Here is a 21,795-nt window from a genome sequence, read left to right on the forward strand (position 1 = left end):
GGGCTGACAATAGGGCTTCTGTTAAGTCCTTGTGATGTTGTGGCTGAATGTCGAATAAAATGAATCTGCTACACTAACTTCTTCAGCTAGGCTTGAATAATTTTGTTGGCCGGATGAAAACTTCAAAAAGAAAATACTATGAAACCCAGAAGGCTTAGTGGTACAAAAATATAAAAAGGCAAGATAAAACAATTCTTCAGTTTGGTACTGAGGCACTCAAGCTTGCTTAGAAAAAGGTTAAAGTGTGCACGTTTTAAGATAAAATTAAAAACAAAGTTTCTTGAGCTCAAGCTGAGGACCAGCCTGACGGACAGAGGTCGTTCAGCTCTTTTTGTCAACTAGCCAAAGCAGGTGGAGTTTTGAGGGAAGAAGACATTTTGCGCAGAAACCTCTAATGAATATTAATTCCTTTGTATTTGGAACTTCTAAGATGGCTGCTCAGGTTTTATGACTCTAGTGAATTTAATTTAAGTGTTACACGCAAAATTCACATACTTCAGTACATCACTATGGTCACACAATCGTGATTCGAGACACAAAATGGCATAGTGATATAAACAATCAGAAAAACACATAATTTAACCAACACCTATTTTAGCAGATCATTTCATTATTTAACATGGCATTACTAACTACGTAACTGTCAAAACATGATTTTCAACACTATTACTAAGTGGCTATGGTTAAACAAGACTTTGTTTGATCACACAATACAGTATAATAAGCTACAATCCTACACAGATTGTAATTGCAATAGTTTGAAATTTCTATCCGTTGGCCACTAGATGTGTTGTTACATGACAAACGAGATGTTAAATCCATTAATTAATATTTCATCTGTCTCACCTCGTACAAACATCAGAGTTGGACTATTCATCAAGAAAACGTGCTGAGAAATGTTAGCTGGATTATTGACTGATTGGATAACTAATTTACATTAATTCAAACTTGGCTAACAGAAAGAATACAAATGTGTTGCTTCCTCAGGAATGCAGGTCTGGCATGCCTCTTATTTTGTATGTTTAGGTCTTTCCCTGTTGTTCGTAGCCAGGTGAATCAAAGAGAGTCGCTGAGCGTTTCCAGTCCTGCAGTTAATCTTGTTAGCATGACAAAAAACATAACTCGATAAAAATATATTTAAATGAATATTTGATATTTCTTCGGCACTGAGCTTTCATTCTCTTTTCTTCATTCAATTATATGATTTCTGCTAATAAAAAAACCCTGGCTACCTGGTCTGGAGGCTAAGAGTCGTCATCAGTGTTCATGGCAGATAGACAGAGGAGTAGATGGCAAGGGAGGAATGAACTCATGTCCTCAAATCTGCACTGATCCATTTGACCACCATTTTGGCAACTTCTGTTCCTGCATCCAGGACGAAGGCGTGGCGGAACCCGTTTTCACACAGTCTGAAATCTCCATGTGGGAAGTCCTGCTTAATGTCATGATAATACTGAACAGGGCACCAGTGGTCTGTAGCTCCATAATAAAATATAAGCTGAAAATGGGAACACAGATGGTTTACTGCTGGTGCCTAAATTTAATACACAATAACAGCTAAAGTAAACCATCAACTGATCATTCAAGCAAACATGTTGTCTTTATGTCCCGTGGTTTTTATGTTATCAAATATTGACTAGTAGGTATGAAATACAGATAAATATAATGCAATTATATAAGTAGGCCTTTTCTTACCTTTTCAAGATTTTTCTTGATGGTTATGTTGTCTCTTTCCACAACTTTCCTCATTTCCTGACCCCCCATGTACATAGCATTCACTAGAAAGAGAAACAAAATCACACTAGTGTAGTCATTGCTTTATTTCAGAAATATTAAATGACACACAGGCTTGCGGTTTCAGTTCTTTGGAATATTGCATCCATTGGTTTGACTGGTTCTTTGATCAATGCAGAAGCTGTGCAAACATAATGTCAGGATACGAGTCTGTGCAGCATACTAAAGTACATGCATCCTATTCCTCAATCAAATAGTTTGACAAAGCAAATGATGTGAGGGACAGTTTAAAACTGATTTGTGCAGCCACTCTAGGACTTACACACCTATAAATGTTTGAATATGATATACAAAATGTGCTATGTGTTTTCTACTGTGTTAAAAACAAGGTTGTGGTGGGAATCAAATAGTAAAACTGAGGGGTGGCTTTAGCCCAACAAAACACTAACACGTACTAAATTTGTCCAACCAAAGAACGGTTGACTGTTAGTGATGAAAGCTGCCTCCATATATGTCGCCTGCCTCCAGATCAGCCAATAGCAAAATTCAATTGCAATTGCCGGGTTTCAATCTGTAGAGGGAAGTTGCTATGCATATTTATAAACACTATGTAGAATTCAAATACTTTCCACTAAAATGTCAAGATTTGGACCTGAATCCATCAACAACAATATTAAATACCCATATACATTGGTATTCCGCTGAAAAAGTGGTTGGGGGGTTTAGATACACTTTAAGAAAAAATGGAAAATTTCATTGCATGCAAAATATTGCATACAATATTTGGTCAAATTATCAGGGCCCTGACAGACCACTTGTGTTTGCAAGTTTTGTCTCTTTCCTTATTGCATATGCATTTCAGGTAGGATTGTGCAAATAATAGGAGGAGACATGTTGACAGAGGTTGATTATGTATTCTGGTCACATGCAAGGTCACGCAATTTGCGATGGCCAGTTTTGTGGGGGAAATTCTCTAATGTGAATTAAATATAGGCCTATTAAACTGGATCTTAGAAAGAAAAATGGAGCAATGATTATTAACAAATACAATATCTGCAATGCAACAGCATTCATCAAACCTGAATATGAACTAGGTTATTAATAAACTGAAATCACTACAGGTTAGCAACTGCACTTTTCTTTCTTTTGATAAGATTGTTATTTATTGATCCCCCAGATGGGAAATTCGGGAGTACATGAACTGATGCAATACTGCAATACCGTCTCAAGCAAAGTGACATAGTAGTGTGATCAGTAGCAGCAAAGTTAGCAGATTATAATATACATAAGAGTAATATAGAGTCAGATATAACAGTATACACCAGAATATTATATTATGTAATTATACTTAGAGTTGTCTGTATTAATAATATTGAGATATAATTTAGTGCATTATGCAATAAACAGTATAACTTATTATATATGTTATATATACATACATATTATTATAACATCATATAGTATAATATAGTGATAAGACATTTAGAGTCTCTCTCTCTCTCTCTCTCTCTCTCTCTCTCTCTCTCTCTCTCAGGTGGTTTCTGTATATTTTGTACATCTTTACTGCATCTTATCATGTCACTCCATCTACTTTTTGGTGCCCATGAATGTGCTTAACACTTCCTACTGTATTAATAATTAGATACACAGTTATAATATAATAGTAATATTTTGAGTAACAATATGAGTTTTTCTGTTGAATTGCCACTCCGCAAAAGTAAATGTTATCATTTCAAATCTGAACTTGGCAAACTCACAGAAATCCCACTTCTGAACTGCACCTATGAGCTCTCCTTCACTTGCAGAATATGTCTGGAGGTCAGTCCCAGGATCAGTCCAGGAGCTGAATGCATTATGAGCTGCTACCTTAGTATATCAGGAGCTAAATACATCCTGCAAAGTCCATGAAAAGCCATTTTTCTTTGTAAATCTGGCCCCTTGTGTCTTCTCCTGTCTCTTCACCTCTTTTTTGGACTTCTATAGAACCACACCACAAACACCACAGTTGACAGCCAGCTGACCACTGCACATTCTACAACTGTATAATAGGAAATTACTCCTCAGTAGTCTGTATAAAGGGTGGCATTACATGCTTGGAATACAAGCTGTCTGAAAAAAACTATATATATAACTTCTAAAAACGTATAACACTTACTGGTACTTTTAAGATTGCACTAGCTTAACTTTAACAGAGTTGATTCAATACCACCATAACACATACTCAACAAAAAGTGATTATATGCATCACAGGAGTAAAGAACAAAGCAGAACCTACCAGCACAGTCTCCACTGAGTAGACCTACACTAGGTTGGACTACAGTATGGTCCAGAGAGCGGATGCCACCAAACACCAGTTTGATTAGGCTGTCTTTGAGTCCCTCAGGCAGCAGAGAAAGCAGGAAGAGAGGCAGGTAGACCACATAACGCATGTGACACAACACAGGGGTCATGACCTTCCCCTGAGGAGTCTGAGCCATGCGCTCAATGGTGGGAAACAGCATGATGGCCTTTATAATCTGTTAAAAAATATGTATATATTTTTAAATAAATTACAAAGGACATATTTCAGCATGTCTTGGATTAACAGGACATACAAAAATCCTAAGGAGGTAAATCATTGCAGGTAAACGATTCCCTCTGAGATAAGAATTTGTAAATTATGGAAACCCCCTGAATGTAAAAAGATAGTCTTTCATATCATTTCATCTGCTTCCTTTTAGCATCACAGCCAGACAGTGGGAAGGATGTTTTAAAAGCATCTGACAGATTTTTCTTGCCACAGGTGTCACTAACTCGTCTTTAATGCGCCACCCTGTGCACAGCAGGGTGATTTTGATGGTTAAATGTTTAATTGTTGTCACCCTGAAAATACAATGTGTTTCCCAAAATGAAAGATTGTGAGATATTGCAACTAACCTTGAGTTCAGGATTTCTCTTCATCATCTCCAGAATAATGTAGCAGCCAATGGAGTGTCCCACCAGGACCAGGCTGGTTTCTCTGGGAACACTTCTCCTGAGAAAGGCCAGCTTGTGTTCAATCTGCCCGTTTAGACCAAACACATCACCCTCGGCTTCTGAGGAGGCATTTGTATAAAAAAAAGTAAAAAATTAAAACTTGTAGTGTCTATGTCTGGACCTTATCTCCACTGAATTAAATTCCCACTCTATGTTTGTGTGTTACGGACAGACAAGCAGGAGACACCGATACAGAAACAGATGGATCTTTATTGGGTTACAGCCAGAGCAGACAGGTATGCAGGTAAGCTCACAACTAGTTGATGATGTACGGAGGCAGGGAAACCCGCTGGAGTAGAATGGAGTGGATACCACGCTGGAGTAGGATAGAGTGAAAACACGCTGTAGTGGAAACACGCTGGAGTAGAATATAGGAGTTGTGGAGAATCCCATGTAGAGTCCTTCGTAAAACGAGATCAGACAACTGGCTGAGGCGAGTGATGTGCTTTTATCCTGGCTGTGATTAGGTGCTGATGGCGAGCAGGAGTGTGATAGGGAGCAGGCGTGTGTGTGATTAACTGATGGTGGAGCCTGGCGTGTCTGTGACATTACTACCCCCCCCACAGCCAGCTCCCGATGGTCATGGACCCTGCCGACGTGGTGGTCGTCCTCTTCCACGGGGAACAGGTTGATCCGGGGAGACGGCCCAGGAGTTGGGCATGTGCGGAGCTGGGAACCTCGGACTGACGGCCTGGGGGCTGGACATGTATGGAGCTTGGAACCTCAGGCGGACGGCCCAGGGACTGGACATGTGTGGAGCTGGGAACCTCGGGCGGACGACCCGGGGGCTGGACTTGTGCGGAACTGAGGGCTTCAGGCGGACAGTCGGGGAGCTGGACATCATGTCATCTCACCTCATGAGGTCCGTGACAAAGATAAAAACCATCTGGAGGCCTGGCGGAATGCCGGCGGCGAAGACGGAAACCCTCTGGAGACCGGCGGCGAAGACGGATCTCTCTGGAGATCTTCGGCGAAGACGGAGACCCTCTGGAGACCAGTGCCGAAGGCGGAACCCCTCTGGAGGCCGGAGAACCAGATCAGGACCTGGCGACAGGACAGTAAGACAAGGAGCCGGGGACAGCACAGCAAGACAGGGAGCCCGGGATGGGACAGCAAGACAGGGAGCCGGCGACGGGAAGATTGGTAGAGGTGCTTGCAGAACCAGTGATGTCCAGGAATCCGGAGCCTGCCACTCCGGCAGAGAAGGAGGGTCTGCTGCTGCTGCTGTGAACGAGCCGACGGTTCAGCGGCGTGCTGCGACCCAGCAGACGGTTCAGTGGTGTGCTGTGGTCCCAACAGGGCAGGAGGCAGCTGAGATCAAATGGCGACTAGAGATGGCTGCTGCTGCGATCCAGCCGGGAAAAGAGGCGACTGTGATCCAGCAGGGAGTCGAGGAGGTGTCTGTGATCTAGCAGGGAGTCCGGGAACGGGAAGTGGCTGCGATCTAGCCGGGAGTCCGGGAACGGGGACCGGCTGCGATCCAGCAAGGGTTGATGATTGCCGTGGCGCAGGAACTGGAGGCCTGCCGCGGCGCAGGAACTGGTGGCGGCAGTGGAGCAGATGAGTCGCTTGGCAGCGGAACAGGCAAACAGCTGGGCAGCGGTGCAGGAGAGCAGCTGGGCAGCGGTGCAGGCGACCAGCTGGGCAGCGGTGCAGCCACTGGTTTGCAGTATTATGACGGGCGGGCCGGGGAGCAAGCTGATGACTGGCGGGCCGGGGTACAGGCTGATGAATGGCAGGCCGGGGTGCAGGCTGATGACTGGCAGGCTGGAGTGTCGGCTGAAGACTGGCAGACCGGAATGCAATCTGATGACTGCGAGGACCACCTAAAGCCAGGCGGGTGCCCTGGTATGGGTTCGGAACTGTGGGCTGCTTCCCCAGCGGCAGTGAATACAGCCAAAGGATGCCGTTGCAGTCCTCTGCAGAGCCAAAGAAGCTCTCTCTTGCTTGCTCTCTACTTAAGTCTGCGTGGGAACCCTATTGTGAATAGAACTAGAGAATAATCTATGGGAAAGAAACATTGAAATACGTGCACGTCCACATTGACAATGTGCACTTACGCACAGAAAACCTGCACATATGCATTGAAAATATCACACACAATCTAAAAACATGCACACACACTGAAAATTTTCACACCCCATCACCTTCACACACAACGGGATATAGGCTACTTGTGTTTGTGGGTATCTGAGTGTCTGCGTGTAAAATAATTTCAGTGCGCCCAAAAGTTGTAGTGTAACAGGAACACTGAAAGCAGTCTGGCACGGAGCCCCCTGCGCGTGTGACTGACTGTGTGTGCTGGTTTTCCTTTATTGAAGATTTGCAGTTTACATACTGAAGAAGGGAACACTAGCTTGCATACGAAACAATAAATACAAGCCTGAGCATATACATATAACTTCAGTCACATATATATATTTAGTGTATATACAGTATATACATACACACATATGCATTGTACAACAAAAACAGGGGAAAAAACATTTAAACACTTGGGGGGTTGACAATACAGTTGAAACCAGATATTTACATGCACAAAAACTTTTTTCTTTACTGTCATACATTAAATCAGAATAAACTTTTTCTGTTTTAGATCAATAAATATGAACATATTTTTTTGTATCGTTAAATGTCAGAATCGAGCGAGGGGGAATTCTTATGTATTTTTCTTATCACTTTCATCAAAGTCAGAAGTATACATACACTAAGTTTATTGTGTCTTTAAACAAAAAGAAAACTCCAGATGATTCCATTCTGAGCTTAAGAAGCTTCTGATAGGTTAATTGATTCCATTTGAGTTAATTGGTGGCACAACTGTGGATGCATATAAAGGCACACCTCAAACACAGAGCCTCTTTCTTTGACATCATGGGATAATCAACAGAAATCAACCAATACATCAGGAAAAGAATTGTGGACCTCCACAATCAAGTGTGTCTCATCCTTAGGTGCAATTTCCAGATGCCTGAAGGTCCCACGTTCATCCGTTCAGACAATAATACGCAAGTATAAAAAACATGGGAATGTACAACCATCATACCACTCAGGAAGGAGACAGATTCCCAGAGAGGAATGTTTTTTGGTGCGAAATGTGCGACTCAACCCCAGGACAACAGCAAAAGACCTTGAGAAGGTGCTGGCTGAATCTGGTAAGACAGTGTCATTCTCCACAGTAAAACAAGTCCTGTGAGCTGAAAGGTTACTCTGGGAGGAGAAAGCCATTACTTCAAAACCACCATAAAAAAAGCCAGACTACAGTTTCCAACTGCACATGGGGACAAAAATCTTAATTTCTGGAGACATGTCCTGTGGTCTGACGAAACAAAAATTGAACTGTTCGGCCATAATGATAAACGGTATATTTGGAGGAAAAAGGGTGAAGCTTTGAAGCCTCAGAACACCATCCCAACTGTGAAATATGGGGGTGGTAGTATAATGTTGTGGGGCTGCTTTGCTGCAGAAGGGACTGGTGCACTTCCCAAAATAGATGGCATCATGAGAAAAGAAAATTATGTGGATATATTGAAGCAACATCTGAAGACATCAGCCAGGAAGTTAAAGCTTGGGCTTCCAAATGGACAATGACCCCAAGCATACCTCCAAATTAGTTACAAAGTGGCTTAAGGACAACAAAGTCAAGGTATTGGAATGGCCATCACAAAGCCCTGATCTCAATCCCATAGAAAATTTGTGGACGGCACTGAAAAGGCGAGTGCGAGCAAGAAGGCCTATAAACCTGACCCAGTTACACCAGTTCTGTCAAGAGGAGTGGGCCAAAATTCCAGCAAACTATTGTAGAAAGCTTGTGGAAGGATACCCAAAATGTTTGGCCCAAGTGAAACAGTTTCGGGGCAATTCTACCAAATACTAAGGAAGTGTATGTATACTTCTGACTTTGATGAAAGTGATAAGAAAAATACATAAAAATTCTCCCTCTCTTAATTCTGACATTTAACAAATGCAAAAAATATGTTAATATTTATTGATCTAAAACAGAAAAAGTTTACTCTGATTTAATGTAAAGAAAAAAAAGTTTTTGTGTTTTTTTCTGAAGTATATGTAAATATCTGGTTTCACCAGTATAACAAAATGTAAACTTAAAGATTTGAGAAACAAGGACTATAACTTAAAATGAAAGAGACTTAGACATGACTTCTTATAATTCATTAAGAGACTGATTATTCTTAGATATTTTTATGGATGATTAATTGTTTTTACATTCATTTTTAAAACAAATTAAGGAGGGTTTACTGTTTTCCATTTGCATTTATGTATATATTTACCCATAATGATAATTATGTTTACCATACCCAAGAACTTCCTTGAGAGACCGTCCATATAAATCAAAACCTGAAATAAATCAAATGCCAGTCCAGATATTTAACCAGCTGTAAAGATCGTGCCAAAACTGCAATGTGACTGAATAAATGCTCAATAGTTTCAGGCTCTTTCAAACAAAATCCACGAGGATCTACTTCAAAATGAAACCTTTTCTGTAAGGTTTCAGCAGCTGGATAAACATTGTTCATAATTTTAAACTGAATGTCTTTTATTTTAGGTGAAATTGGCCATTTAAGATAATTGCAATATTTCACTGTTCAGTTATTCTTACTTTTAAGGGTGTTTTAAAATCAGAAAATAACTTACATTTAAAAACATTACCAATAACCTTGTTGTTATATTTTCTTTCGCCAGTACACTTCACCAATCTTCAATTCAGTTTCAGTTTCAATTCAGCATGGCACGTAAGGCCTAGACAGCACGGTATCAAAACACATTTATACAGGTATGAGTCTAAGTCAAAGAGAACTTGATCGTATTTCGCAAGTCAGCAAATCATTGCATACTGTAGATTATAAAGCTAAGTATAGTAGGTTTCATGTGAATATGCAGACAAAGAAATTAAGTGTATGAAATATATGAAGAAGCAAAAATTAAGAATATAAGAAATATCTCTCCCCATAGGTTTAGGGACTTTGAACAAAACATTGTTCATAAATCTGCTAGCACATAATTAATTGTGCATATTGTTGCCTAGATACACAATCTGTCACAACAAGGCACATCACTCACTCACAAATACATGCCCTGATTTTAGGTTAGGACAGGCAGTGGTGGTTTCTATCCCCGCGGTGTTTCCCCTTTTTTTTCAGGATGTTGGTAAAATGGTGCATGCGCGTCTCACATCTCCGGCTGACTCAGATTGGGCAGCAACACACCGCATGCCATCAGTGTGCCTTCCTGTTACACTGAAACAACTTATGGGCACACTGAAATTATTTTGCGCGCACACACTCAGACACCCACACACACAAGTAGCCTATATCCCACTGTGTGTAAAGGTGGTGGGGTGTGAAAATGTTCAGTGTGCATATGCACGTTTTCAGTGCATATGTGCACATTTTCAATGTGTATGTGCATGTTTTTAGTACGTATGTGCACATGTCAATGTGTATGTGCATGTTTTTAGTACGTATGTGCACATGTCAATGTGGATGTGCATGTATTTAAATGTTTTCCCCCAAATTGGCCTCCCATAGTAATCTGTACCTTCTACCATGTCCATGGAGTCTGGAGGTACACAGTGGCCAGCATGGCTTACAGCCCACACTGGGTGGCGGTGTCCAAACATACTGTGAAGTGTTTGCATGAAGGTTCTGTAGAAGCCCACTACACCTGGGTTACCTGTATGGAAGACAACAATAGATCAACATATTTCCCCGCATAACAAAAGGTGGGGAAAGAACTATTTCACTTTCAATGCCTGGATTTTTGCAAAAACCTGATCACTTAAACCAAGGGTCTTCTGCCAGCAAGCATGTTTCTCAAATTTTCAAGCTTTCATGATACCTTTCACCTTTCAAAAGAAAATCCATTCCTATTATATTATATCCCCTCAATATTGTATCAGAATAAAATGTTAAAACTGTGAAATCCAACATTAACTGTAGCTGAATGGAAACAGTGTACATTTGTATCTAACTACTTATGATGCTATATAAATTCAGTTATGACAGAGAAGACTTGAAGTGTGATCAGGGACTAACTTTCAAAATAAAAATAAAATAACTTGAACTGCCATTGCAGCCTGCTATTGACCAGAACAGTTGATACAGTCATGGCCAGATTAACCTCTAAAGTACCCTGGGGTCAACTTTTGCTGTTGGGCCCCTACTGACCCCTATCAACCACCTTCTGTGTATTGTGTGTGTACCAACCAGTACTCCTATGCTGTAGTAATACTACCTAGCTCCAAGGTTTCTGTGCATTAGTTAGTTTGTTGTGATTTTATTTATAAAGATGCACCATGCAAGCACAGTTTAAACAAAAATAAAAGCTTTTAAATCTAGATTTTGACACAGTGCTCCTCTACAAGACAGAGCCACAACATTAGCTGATAGCGCAGGACCTGTCTGTTGATATTGTACTTAAGTGGTGCAGATTTCTGAATACAGAATATTAGTACACCTCACCTGGAATGATGACAAAAAGCACCTTGTGTCCAGAGTGTAACTGACAAGAGCCAAATTTAAGAACCTCTGTGATGGCTCCACAACAGTAGATAAAGTCTGTCTGTGGTTCATCCCTCTTGTCTGTCACTATGTTGTCCATCTCATTAGCTTTCAGGAAAAGAGCAGAAACATATGAACACCAATTGCAATTTTATCATTTTACTTTTTTACTTAATAAGTCACATTTTATGCACCCTTTGAGCACTTTCAATCCATTTGATCACATGGTAAATACATTTATACAGATCTACTGAAGAGGTGCAACTGTAATACTGTATCACAATAACGTAATAATGTATTACAGCTGACTCTAATAGCTGATGCAGTTTATCAACCAGTCCAAAGATGCATTTCATCCAAGTCAAAGGTTAAAAAGCGAGTTGTGCATGTGGTGCGTTTGTGCTGTCAGTCATATTCAAAGAATCACATCAAATATTCCACCACTATAGCCTACACAGCTTTCAAGTGAAAGAACGGACACAGTGAGAAGGCGATCAAATAACAAAATAAAAAATTATAATAAGAGTTGGCATTTCAATTTATATCTATAAATAATTGCTAATTTGTTGGTGCCGAATAAAAGAACGGTTGCTTAATGTAATATCACATTTGTATTGAGCGGTATGCACCTCTACCAACAATATGAAGCCGAATTAAATTGACAGACTTTAAATGTAGTTTGGTGTGAGAGTAACACTAGCATTGACAACAGCTTAAACTAGTTCAAATTACAAGGTACTGAGTGACGTTAGCTTGATAGTAACTGGTTTTCCGACGCTATCTGACAAGTTCAATGTGTACCAAAATATCTTTTACCGGTAAATAGATTAAGATGATATCCTCCCCATTAGTGTCTCCTGTTTGCCCAGTGTGAGTACTTCCTGCTTCGTCGCACACTGCTGGATTCTGATTGGTCAGCTGAGCGACCGCCCCACAATACCTTTCTTCTTTTTGTTAAAGAATGGTAGACTGCATTAAAAAAAAGTAACCATCTAAATTACAGCTACATTACTAGCCCTTATAATTCTAGAGTGTAGATAGATAACATAAGTGAAGGAAAGGTAATGTAGAAATAATAAAATGTTTACAGTAGCTGACATATGCAGAGACCTGCACTCAGTGCATAGTGACTTTTTGACATTGCCCTTCTGGACCAAATCAATAATCAATAATAAATTACTGGTATTGTTGTTGTTGTTAATGCCACTGCTATTGCTTTTATACTTGGTGCATACTATGCAGGAGGTTATTTAGGCAACATTTGTTTTTAGTTAGTGTGCTATAACTACTACATGTTGACTTTAGCCTTTGTAATGTGTATTAAGATTTGTGGAATCACATGTTATGACAGCATAGAGACAGGCTAAGAGGTAAGGTAAGAAATCAAAGAAATTAGAGAGGTGAAATTAAAAAGCTACATTGTATACATTACTATAGCTTTGACTATATAAATAAATTGTGCAAATAGCAAAGAAACAGAGCAGAAATAGAATAATATAGCATATAATATAAAAATACAATAATAATATTATAAGAAGTATTGTATATATTATTATTATATAATGATATAAGTAATATAATGCAATTTAATATAATGTTAGATATGTTGCTTTATACTACTACCCGCAAAGTAATAATAATACTAGTAATATATAATAGAGCACATGGTGCATGTAAATTGTATGGAGCCTCAAAGTGTTCAATATTACAGAAATAATTATCAAAGAAATAATGAAATTAATATTTTGTGTAAAATACATAACTGAAACAATAATTTAGTTACAACAAAAACAATAACACTCAACTCATTATTTTGAAATATTATTTCATCTTTTTTTAGGTTTTGTTTTTAGTTTTATAGGACTTATTTCATTATTTCAAAATACCCATTTCCAAAAGTCTGTTTTTACTTCATAATGGCATTTCTTCCTAATAAAACAATTATCTCATGTCACATTTTATTTCACAGTTGCATTTCATGACAGACAGTGATGTTATCACCACCCTCTCACCTTTTAGCCAATCACATGCCCCCTGCCTCTCCTAAGGAAGCACTCAACAACTGCTACCACAATTAGCCAGTTAGCTCCCATTAGCTAAAGCAACAACAATGTCAGAGTAATTCTGAATCAACGATCTAGCTGCTGCTGTAAAATGCAGTTCACAGTTCCTGTTGTACAGTTTGATGGCAGTGGTCAACATGCTCCTGAAACAGCGTATTACTGATTTTATCATGTGATGTAGTAGTATATATCCATGATGGTCTTAACTAATTTCCCTTAAGACCGAGCAGATACAGTATCAGGAGTGGGCCAAGCTCTTTTGAGGCTTCAACTTTTAAGAAGCTAATTGTACGTAGATATGTATATAAATATCAACCCTTCAGCAACACCAAAATAAAATAACCATAAAGTTACTATTAATCCAAAAGCCCATCAAGTCAACTGTTGCTGATCAGCAGGACTGCAGTTTGAGCAGACCTGAATGTCTGCTCTGTCTCTGAATCTGCTGCTGCATGTGCGCATGCATAATCCTGTAAATCAGAATCAGAAATACTTTATTGAGCCCCGAGGGGAAACTCTTTTGTTACAGCTGCTCACTATCACGGCAGTGCACACAGGAATAGAAGTTCTAAGCAAATCAAAATATAATACACTATAATACAGGTAAGATAAATTAAGTACAAAGTGGATATAAGTATAAAATTAAAATAAGTGTAAAGTACAAAGTGGATTTACCGGTTGATGATAAGTATGTATGGTATAATAATACAATGTAATAATATAAGTAATACGTAATAGTGCATGTACTGTCAAGTTAAGTGTAGCTTATTAAGATGATTATGAGACGGTGGATATTGCACAGCAGTAATAGAAGTATGAATAAATATCAATAAATTAAACTGAAAAAAAGAGTATATTGCACCGGAGTATTAAATAGAGAATATTGCACAACTACTTCAAGTATTGCAGTAATGTTAATGGTCCAATGTCCAGTTTAATGACTTAGGGTCATATAGACTAACTCTCCCTCCCCCAAGTGTCAAAGAGTTTGATGGCCACAGGCAGGAATGACTTCCTGTGGTGCTCTGTGGTGCATTTTGGGGGTATGAGTCTTTCGCTGAAGGTACTCCTTTGTTTGACCAGCATGTCATGGAGTGGATGGGAGATACTGTCCAAGATGGCATGTAGTTTGGCCAGCATCCTTCTCTCTGACACCACTGCCAGAGAGTCCACCCCCACAATGTCACTGGCCTTACGGATCAGTTTGTTGAGTCTGTTAGCGTCCGCTACCCTCAACCTGCTGCCCAGCATGCAACAGCATACAGGATATCAGAATCAGAATCAGAAATACTTTATTGATCCCCGAAGGGAAACTCGCAGCAGCTCGCCTTTACGTCAGTGTACACAGGAGAAAGTACTAGCAAAAAAATATAATACAATGCACTATAAAAACTATAAAAACAGGTCCGAAAATAAATTAAGTACCAAGTGTGTATAAGTATAAAATAAAATAAGTGTGAAGTACCAAGTGGGATTACCGGTATAATAATGCAATGTAATAATATAAGTAATATGTAGTATTGCAACAGCAGTAATGGAGGTATGAATAATAAATGGGAAAAAGCTAAATATAGCACTGGCCACCACAGACTCATAAAACATCCTCAGCATTGTCCGGCAGATGTTGAAGGACCTCAGCCTCCTCAGAAAATAGAGGTGGCTCTGGCCCTTCCTGTAAAGAGCTTGAGAGTTCTTAGCCCAGTCCAGTTTATGTGTACTCCCAGGTATTTGTAGTCCTCAACAATGTCCACACTGACCCCCTGCATGGAAACCGGGGTCACTGGTGCCTTGGCCCTTCGTAGGTCTACAACCAGCTCCTTAGACTTTGTCGCATTGAGCTGCAAATGGTTCTGCTCACACCATGAAACAAAGTTACCCACCACAGCCCTGTACTCAGTCTCATCACCACCGCTGATACATCCCACCACAGCAGAGTCATCAGTAAACTTCTGAAGGTGGCATGACTCTGTGTGGTAGCTAAAGTCTGTGGTGTAGATGGCGAAGAGAAAGGGAGAGAGGACAGTCCCCTGAGGGGCCCCAGTGTTGCTGACCACGCTGTCCGACACACAGTGCTGCACGTGCTGTGGTCTGCCAGTCAGGTAGTCAACAATCCAGGACACAAGGGTGGTATCCTGCATCGCTGCCAGCTTCTCACCCAGCAGGGCTGGCCGGATGGTGTTGAAAGCACTGGAGAAGTCAAAAAACATGATCCTCACTGTGCTTGCCGGCTTGTCCAGGTGGGTGTAGATGCGGTTCAGCAGGAAGATGATGGCATCCTCAACTCCCAGCCGGGGCTGGTAGGCGAACTGAAGGGGGTCCAGGAGGGGTTTGACCATGGGCCGCAGCTCTTCCAGCACCAGTCTCTCCAGGGTCTTCATTATGTGGGAGGTCAGTGCCTCCGGCCTGTTGTCCTTGGAGCTACTGCCATAAGAGATTAATGTGTGGTTTAAACAAAATGTATTGTAATGTATGAAATGTGACCTTGGAATTAAACAAATACTGTAATTCTTATGCAGGTAAATGCAATACAATACACACCAGAGAAAATATTGACTATTGTAAATGAATCCCCATTTAGTTAGCAAATAACTCCAAACTAAAGAATTTGACTATTAAGATCCATCAGTACAGGAAATCCCCTTCAGTTAGAATTAATGAGTGGAATTAAGAGTTGTGGTGATTGGTTGGAAACCTGCACTCTTTGGGTGTGTCTGTTGTACAAGACTGAAAATTACTTTAAATTGAAAATTTAAGTTATCTTCCCAGATGTCAAGATCACAGGTGATTGGGGCATTAGTCTCATATGATCTACTTTACTAAACTTTAGAATGCACTGTTCCTGTGCAGCAGAGACTGGTTTCTGTTTGAAGTGAAGAGTGAAAGTCAGATCAGATGGTGAACTTCTGCAGATGCAAAAGGCAGTGACAAAAACAGGATTTTCAGAGGCAGAGGAAAAAATAAAACATGACATTTTGATTAATAGGATGCAGCCTGAAGGTGCTGATGACATCCATATTGGCATATGGATGTCATCAGCACCTTCAGGCTGCATCCTATTAATCAAAATGTCATGTTTTATTTTTGTCATGTCTGCTGACGTTTTAACCTGTTATTCATATTGAAAATAAGCTGACCAGTGCTTTGAAGATGAAATCAAGTGAAACAAGTCCTTTACTTAAAATCAATGTTTTATTAAATCTACTCAAACATGTGCCTTCAGTGGAATTTAGAGAGTGCTAAAACAAGTATAAACAAGTTTTTAAAAAACAAGTATAACTAGAGAAATTGTAGCTGCTGCAAAGCAATGGGACAGGGCAGGGCAGAAGTTGTGGAAATGTGGTGGAACAAGAAGAAGAAGAAGAATACTGAGCTAAACAACAGGGACTACAAAGAAGCAGCTATAAAAAGAAGTTTATAATGAGTAACAACTCGGTTATGATATACAGATCCTACACAAGAGAAAAAGAACAAGATCAATTAGATTAATCAGTACACAATTTACATTCAGCTGCAATTTACCAGAATATGCTCCACTTAGATCTCATATGCTAGGATGGATGTTATGTTAAGGACAGGATGTGAACAACATAAAAACAATGACTGATTAAAATGTGTATGTAATTGAAAGGAATGGATGGAGCAACAGAATGGTGCAACATGAAAACAACAGATGATTAAAATATGAAATTTATCAAGTGTATGCATAAAATCTCAGAATGATGATGCTTGAAATTCCCTCCATGTTATTTCCTTTCTCATGCTTCTGTCTTTGTATAAGGCAAGGACTTTAGCTGGGCAGTTAAGGTATTTTCCTGGCACTCCCTGTGTGAATATGTTTGCTGTTTGAGCCCTGCTTTAACTCTGTGCGACAAAAACGGCACATTCTTCCCTGAGGTAGAGTCTGGGATTTCCTCTTCTTTTTCTCTTTGTCCTCCACTCTGCGCTTTATTAATTGCAGTTCACACTGAAAGAAGTCTGTTCAAACTCTTCAAAGGGTATTCTAGGATTTGTCAGGCCCCTCTGCCTAATAGGTTTTAAACACCTTTGTGGAGCAGTAGTAATATCTAATGGGTCCTTGTTGATAAAAGTGATGAATTGATGATCCGTCACTTTGGTAGTGGGATTTTGGCTGTACACACAAGAGAATTTTTTTTGTCTGTCTGGGTTTTTGTTGCTGCTGCTCCTGCTGATGTAGCAATATGTCCTGTACCATTTTCTGTACACTCTCCTGTGTTAGTGGCTTTTCAGATGCTGGCTTTGAGACCGGATCTGCTGGATTCACAATGGCTGGTGGCAGTTCTACAACTGGGATATGGACAGTATCACTTCACTCAGTTAAACTTTGCCACAGTTTTTGTGTCTGGACTGGTGTTCAGTGATAGGCTTGTGTTCACCTGTTTAGCCAGGTGTTTTATGTACTGTGTTATATGGTAGTTGGTTGTGGGGTGAAGTAGACTGTTTGGATCTGTGGCAGACCGATGGACCATAGCTGCATAGTCTTGATCCACAAGCTTCAACATGTCTGTCTGTCAATGGTAATTGTCTAGGAGGCCATCGATAGCCTTCTTCATTGATGATGTCCAGTGTTTGTGGTCCAAGACAAATACTCGTCCACTAGTCTTGATAGATCCAGTGCGGGCACTCCTTGGCGAGAACTGCAATGGCAGGGGTGTGGTATTTGAGGTTTCTGGAACAATAAACCTAAAAGAGCTATTTTAAGTTAATTGTTATTTTAATCATATTTACTCAGCTGATGTTGATGACTACAAAAAAGGCATTTACAGTGATATTTAAAATGTTGGTCCTAGAAATTGGTATTAACTTACCCATTTCAGCTAGAGGGTCCATGCTTCCTTGGAACAACATCTGTAGCTTGTGGATGGATGCACCGGGTGGTGCCGGGTTTGTGGATGGTGTTGGGCCAGGGGGGAGAGGCACAAGAACAGAGTAATCATCTTTCCTTTGCACCCTATGTTTGTTCCAGTCAAGTTGAACTTGACGGCACTCTGACTTGAAAAGAGAAGTACCCTGTACTTCACCTCTCTGGCTAGGCCAAACCACTCTCCCGTGTCACTATCACTCTCTTTGAAGCAGAGGTTAGCTCAGGTATCAGTAATGGATCGAACACATGTGGGAGGATTACATCTGGCTGCTTAAAGTCCAGAAGTCTTTGGTAGTTCCATCATGCCAGCGCTGTCATGCCCTGGGCCTGGAACAATTCACAGGACACATGAGTTCCTGTAATCCACTGGGATTTGTGAAAATGATACCCCTCCTGCTGTGAGGTCCCTCTGACTGGAATCCAGATGGGGACTTCTGGGCACTCACCAGGTACATGATTAAGCTGCAGAGTTCCCCTATACCTGTACAGGATTCCCTCTGTGACCTCAGGGTCACTTAGGCACCCACGGAGAATGTGCATCTCCAGAGGATACACCATGTCTTCAGCATGGATGGTTTGAAGAGCGGTAAGATATTTGGGTCTATGGTCAGGTGGAAATGCCGAAAAACTTTCTCCACTCTGTCAACCAGTTCTGTTGGCTATGGAATTCTGGTCCTACAGTGCTCTCTGATGTGCTGTTTTGTAGGATTTGGTGGCTGAATTCCACAGAACTGATAAGCATCCTTGAGCTTTTGCAGGCGTGGTGCGCCTTAGCTCATGAAGCGCAGACTTGCAAATGACCTTCTTGTAAGTTAGGAATGCTGGCAGAATGTTTGTGAACCGCTTTGGTTGTTTATCCTGTCACAGAGGACTGTCAGCAAACCAGATCTGCTTGCACATACTGTAGCAAAGGCATGAAGCAAAGATGTAGTATTGTTCCCTGGTGCCAACAATCACTCGAGGCCTACCAACACCGCCTGAGACTATATTTGGCTTTGGACAACCATGAAGACATGGGAGTATGTAATTATTTCTCAGTCTCACCATGATATCACTCTCTTGTTTCCAAATAAAAAAATGGATGGAACTGAAAGACATTGCGGGATGAGAGCGCTGACAGTGTTAGTGAGTTCTGGCTGTGGAGGGATGCCATAATGAAAGGGTGTTTCCTGGTTTGAGCATATGGTGGGACCCAGGCCACAGCGGTGGGCAACAAAAGCAGAAGGCCCAGCTGTGGGAACAAGGATGAAAAACAAAAACATAATTAGTGATGTGGTAATTTTCACACATTGTATTATTATCATGGATTGTATAATAAATGAAAACATATTTTGGCCACAGTAACATCTTCAGAGTAGTTAAAAAAAACATCTTACTGTGTGGTGTCTCAGATGTATGAGGGGCTAGTCTGAGTGTCGGTGGGGGAACAACAACAGAAGGACCAGCTGATAGAGGATGGATGAAGAAAAAAAAAGGGTACTTACCCTCACCATTGAGGAAATCAACTCATGAACCCTATTGGTTAGTAGGAACATCAGCATGCTAACATAACATTAGGAACATGTCCAGAACACACAAAAGAGAACAGTTTAATTCATGGTTCTGTTTTGGAGAGCAATTCACTGTAGCTCGATCCAACATGTGTGAACTTACAAAACCTGTTTTCATTCCTGTGGCTCATCCTGGTACAGCAAGTGATGATGATGGAGCAGCAGCTGGCAACACACAAAAAGATTCAGTGGTATAGCAGACTCACATTTAATAACACTGTTTGAGCCTAAATCAGTTTTGAATGTTCAGTCAGTACAAAATCAAACAAAAATTTACTTACAAACACTGTACCAGTTCCTTGGTGGGTGGTATGTTCTGCATTGCTTTCTCCAGCTCCTCATCATCATCCATCACTGTGACACAAACTGAAATAATTATTTTGGTTAAAAGCACATGTTCCATGACTGAGTTGTGTTTTGAAGTAAATTAATACAGGTACAAAAAAAAAACAACACACAAACACATTTTGTGCATACTGAAAAAACCCTAATTATGGCTTCATCAGGTGCATTTGAGGCAAGAACTGGTGGAGAGGAGACAGATTCTTTCTCAGGTACTGCTGCAGTCTGTACATCTGAGTCCCTGAAAAACACTTAATGATGAAGGCTGCATAGTCATCAGCCCTGCTGTCCCACACCTCCCGCTGGTCATCCTCTGAGGCTGCTCAAGCTGTGGGGTTTTCCCGACTCATAACATAAAAGAGTGGATTTCATCAAAGCTGCGGACATAACCCACAAAAGGACAACAAGCTGGCCTTGCTGTGCCCCTCAGTCATAAACACTCCTGCAGCCTCTTCTCTGTGTGCTTGATGAGGTTGATTATGTAGCGTTTTCCAAAAGCCACCGCCCCTTATATTTACCAAACTGCTGGATTTATTCCCCCAGCACGTCTGTCCTGTCTGAGGCATCCCCTTCTCTTTGACGGACGACAGCCAGGGCATTTTGTTTGACTATGTCCTCCCACAGAGGTACATATTTGTCCTGGAGAGAAAGGTTATCCTTGAGCAGCTTAGCTGCATCAATTGGATCCTGAATTTTTTTGCATGCTGGCCTTTGACATATGAAGAAAAAAAAAAAAGCAGTATTAGATGTATATACTAAACATGTATGTCTTCTTAACCCTTACATACTTTTGGGGTAAAATCTTTAACCTTTTTGAGATTTGAGAACAGTAAAAAAACACCATAAATGACATTTTAGCCTCAAATTTGATGATCTTTCCTGAAGTGACCAAAATGTTAAAAAATATGTTTTGTATTACTGCTACAGATTTTAGTATATAGAAGCTGCTCTGAGACAAATTTGACTTGAAGGGTGGTTATGGGAAATTGTGAAACTGTGTGTGTGTGTGTGTGTGTGTGTGTGTGTGAGTGAGCGAGAGAGAGAACCTCACTCAATGCAAGTTTGTAAATAGGTTGATATTGTGTTTTTATCTGTATTTATTTTATGCCATGTATGTCCTATGTACTGTGTGCCTACACAATGTGTTAATGACAATAACACTGAATTGAGTAATACTGTGCATAGAAAGACATGAAAGAAGGTCCAGAATGTAACATTTAGGAGGAGCTATTGGCAGAAATGGAATATTTATGTTTTCATTAGTGTATAATCCCCTGAAAATAATAATCGTTGTGTTGTCGTTACCTTAGAATAAGCCATTTATATCTACAGAGGGATCAAGTCCTCCTCCACGGAGGCCGCCGTGTTTCTACAGTAGCCCAGAATGGACAAACCAATCACTGGCTCTAGATTGGGTCTTTCGAGTTTCGGCCACCGTAGTTTCTCCTACTCGCTTGGGACAGGACAAGCAGTATTCAAATGGTTGCAAACTGCAATTTCACTGCTAGATGCCACTAAATCGTACATACTGGACCTTTAAGAAAAATGGTTGTGCGTATGTGTAGTTTTTGGTCTTGAAGGTGAATTTGAACTGAGAAAACGCATAATGCCGATTGAAACAAACAAAAAGATCATATATATGAATCAAAATATTCTAAAACATATCACGTACACATATATAAGTGTGCCACGGA

At 40.4% G+C, this 21,795-nt stretch overlaps 1 protein-coding gene and 1 long non-coding RNA gene across 4 annotated transcripts; both read right to left on the reverse strand.

Moving 5' to 3' along the window:
* Positions 1-492: 492 nt before the first annotated feature.
* On the reverse strand, positions 493-12,208 carry ldah (lipid droplet associated hydrolase). Of its 3 annotated transcripts, XR_006374545.1 has the most exons (8): positions 12,081-12,208; positions 11,226-11,372; positions 10,303-10,437; positions 4,651-4,808; positions 4,010-4,250; positions 1,696-1,778; positions 1,233-1,498; positions 493-1,096 (listed from the first exon to the last, which is right to left on the reverse strand). XR_006374545.1 is itself a non-coding variant. In XM_044166401.1 (7 exons), the coding sequence occupies exons 2-7, from the start codon at positions 11,362-11,364 to the stop codon at positions 1,310-1,312; spliced, it is 945 nt and encodes a 314-aa protein (XP_044022336.1). In that variant the 5' UTR covers positions 11,365-11,372; positions 12,081-12,207; the 3' UTR covers positions 493-1,309. The 3 variants fall into 3 exon arrangements, 2 of the variants coding, with proteins under 2 accessions (XP_044022336.1, XP_044022338.1); XM_044166401.1 differs by having other exon boundaries at positions 493-1,498; positions 12,081-12,207; XM_044166403.1 differs by lacking the exon at positions 11,226-11,372 and having other exon boundaries at positions 493-1,498; positions 12,081-12,167.
* Positions 12,209-16,489: 4,281 nt separating this feature from the next.
* On the reverse strand, positions 16,490-20,792 carry LOC122861666. Its single transcript, XR_006374546.1, has 5 exons — positions 20,041-20,792; positions 19,863-19,924; positions 19,586-19,654; positions 18,154-19,440; positions 16,490-18,028 (listed from the first exon to the last, which is right to left on the reverse strand). It is a non-coding gene; the product is annotated as an uncharacterized LOC122861666 (long non-coding RNA).
* Between the last annotated feature and the right edge of the window lie 1,003 nt (positions 20,793-21,795).

The sequence above is a fragment of the Siniperca chuatsi genome, linkage group LG15 (genome assembly GCF_020085105.1).
Source record: "Siniperca chuatsi isolate FFG_IHB_CAS linkage group LG15, ASM2008510v1, whole genome shotgun sequence".
In the NCBI taxonomy this organism is placed as follows: Eukaryota; Metazoa; Chordata; class Actinopteri; order Centrarchiformes; family Sinipercidae; genus Siniperca; species Siniperca chuatsi.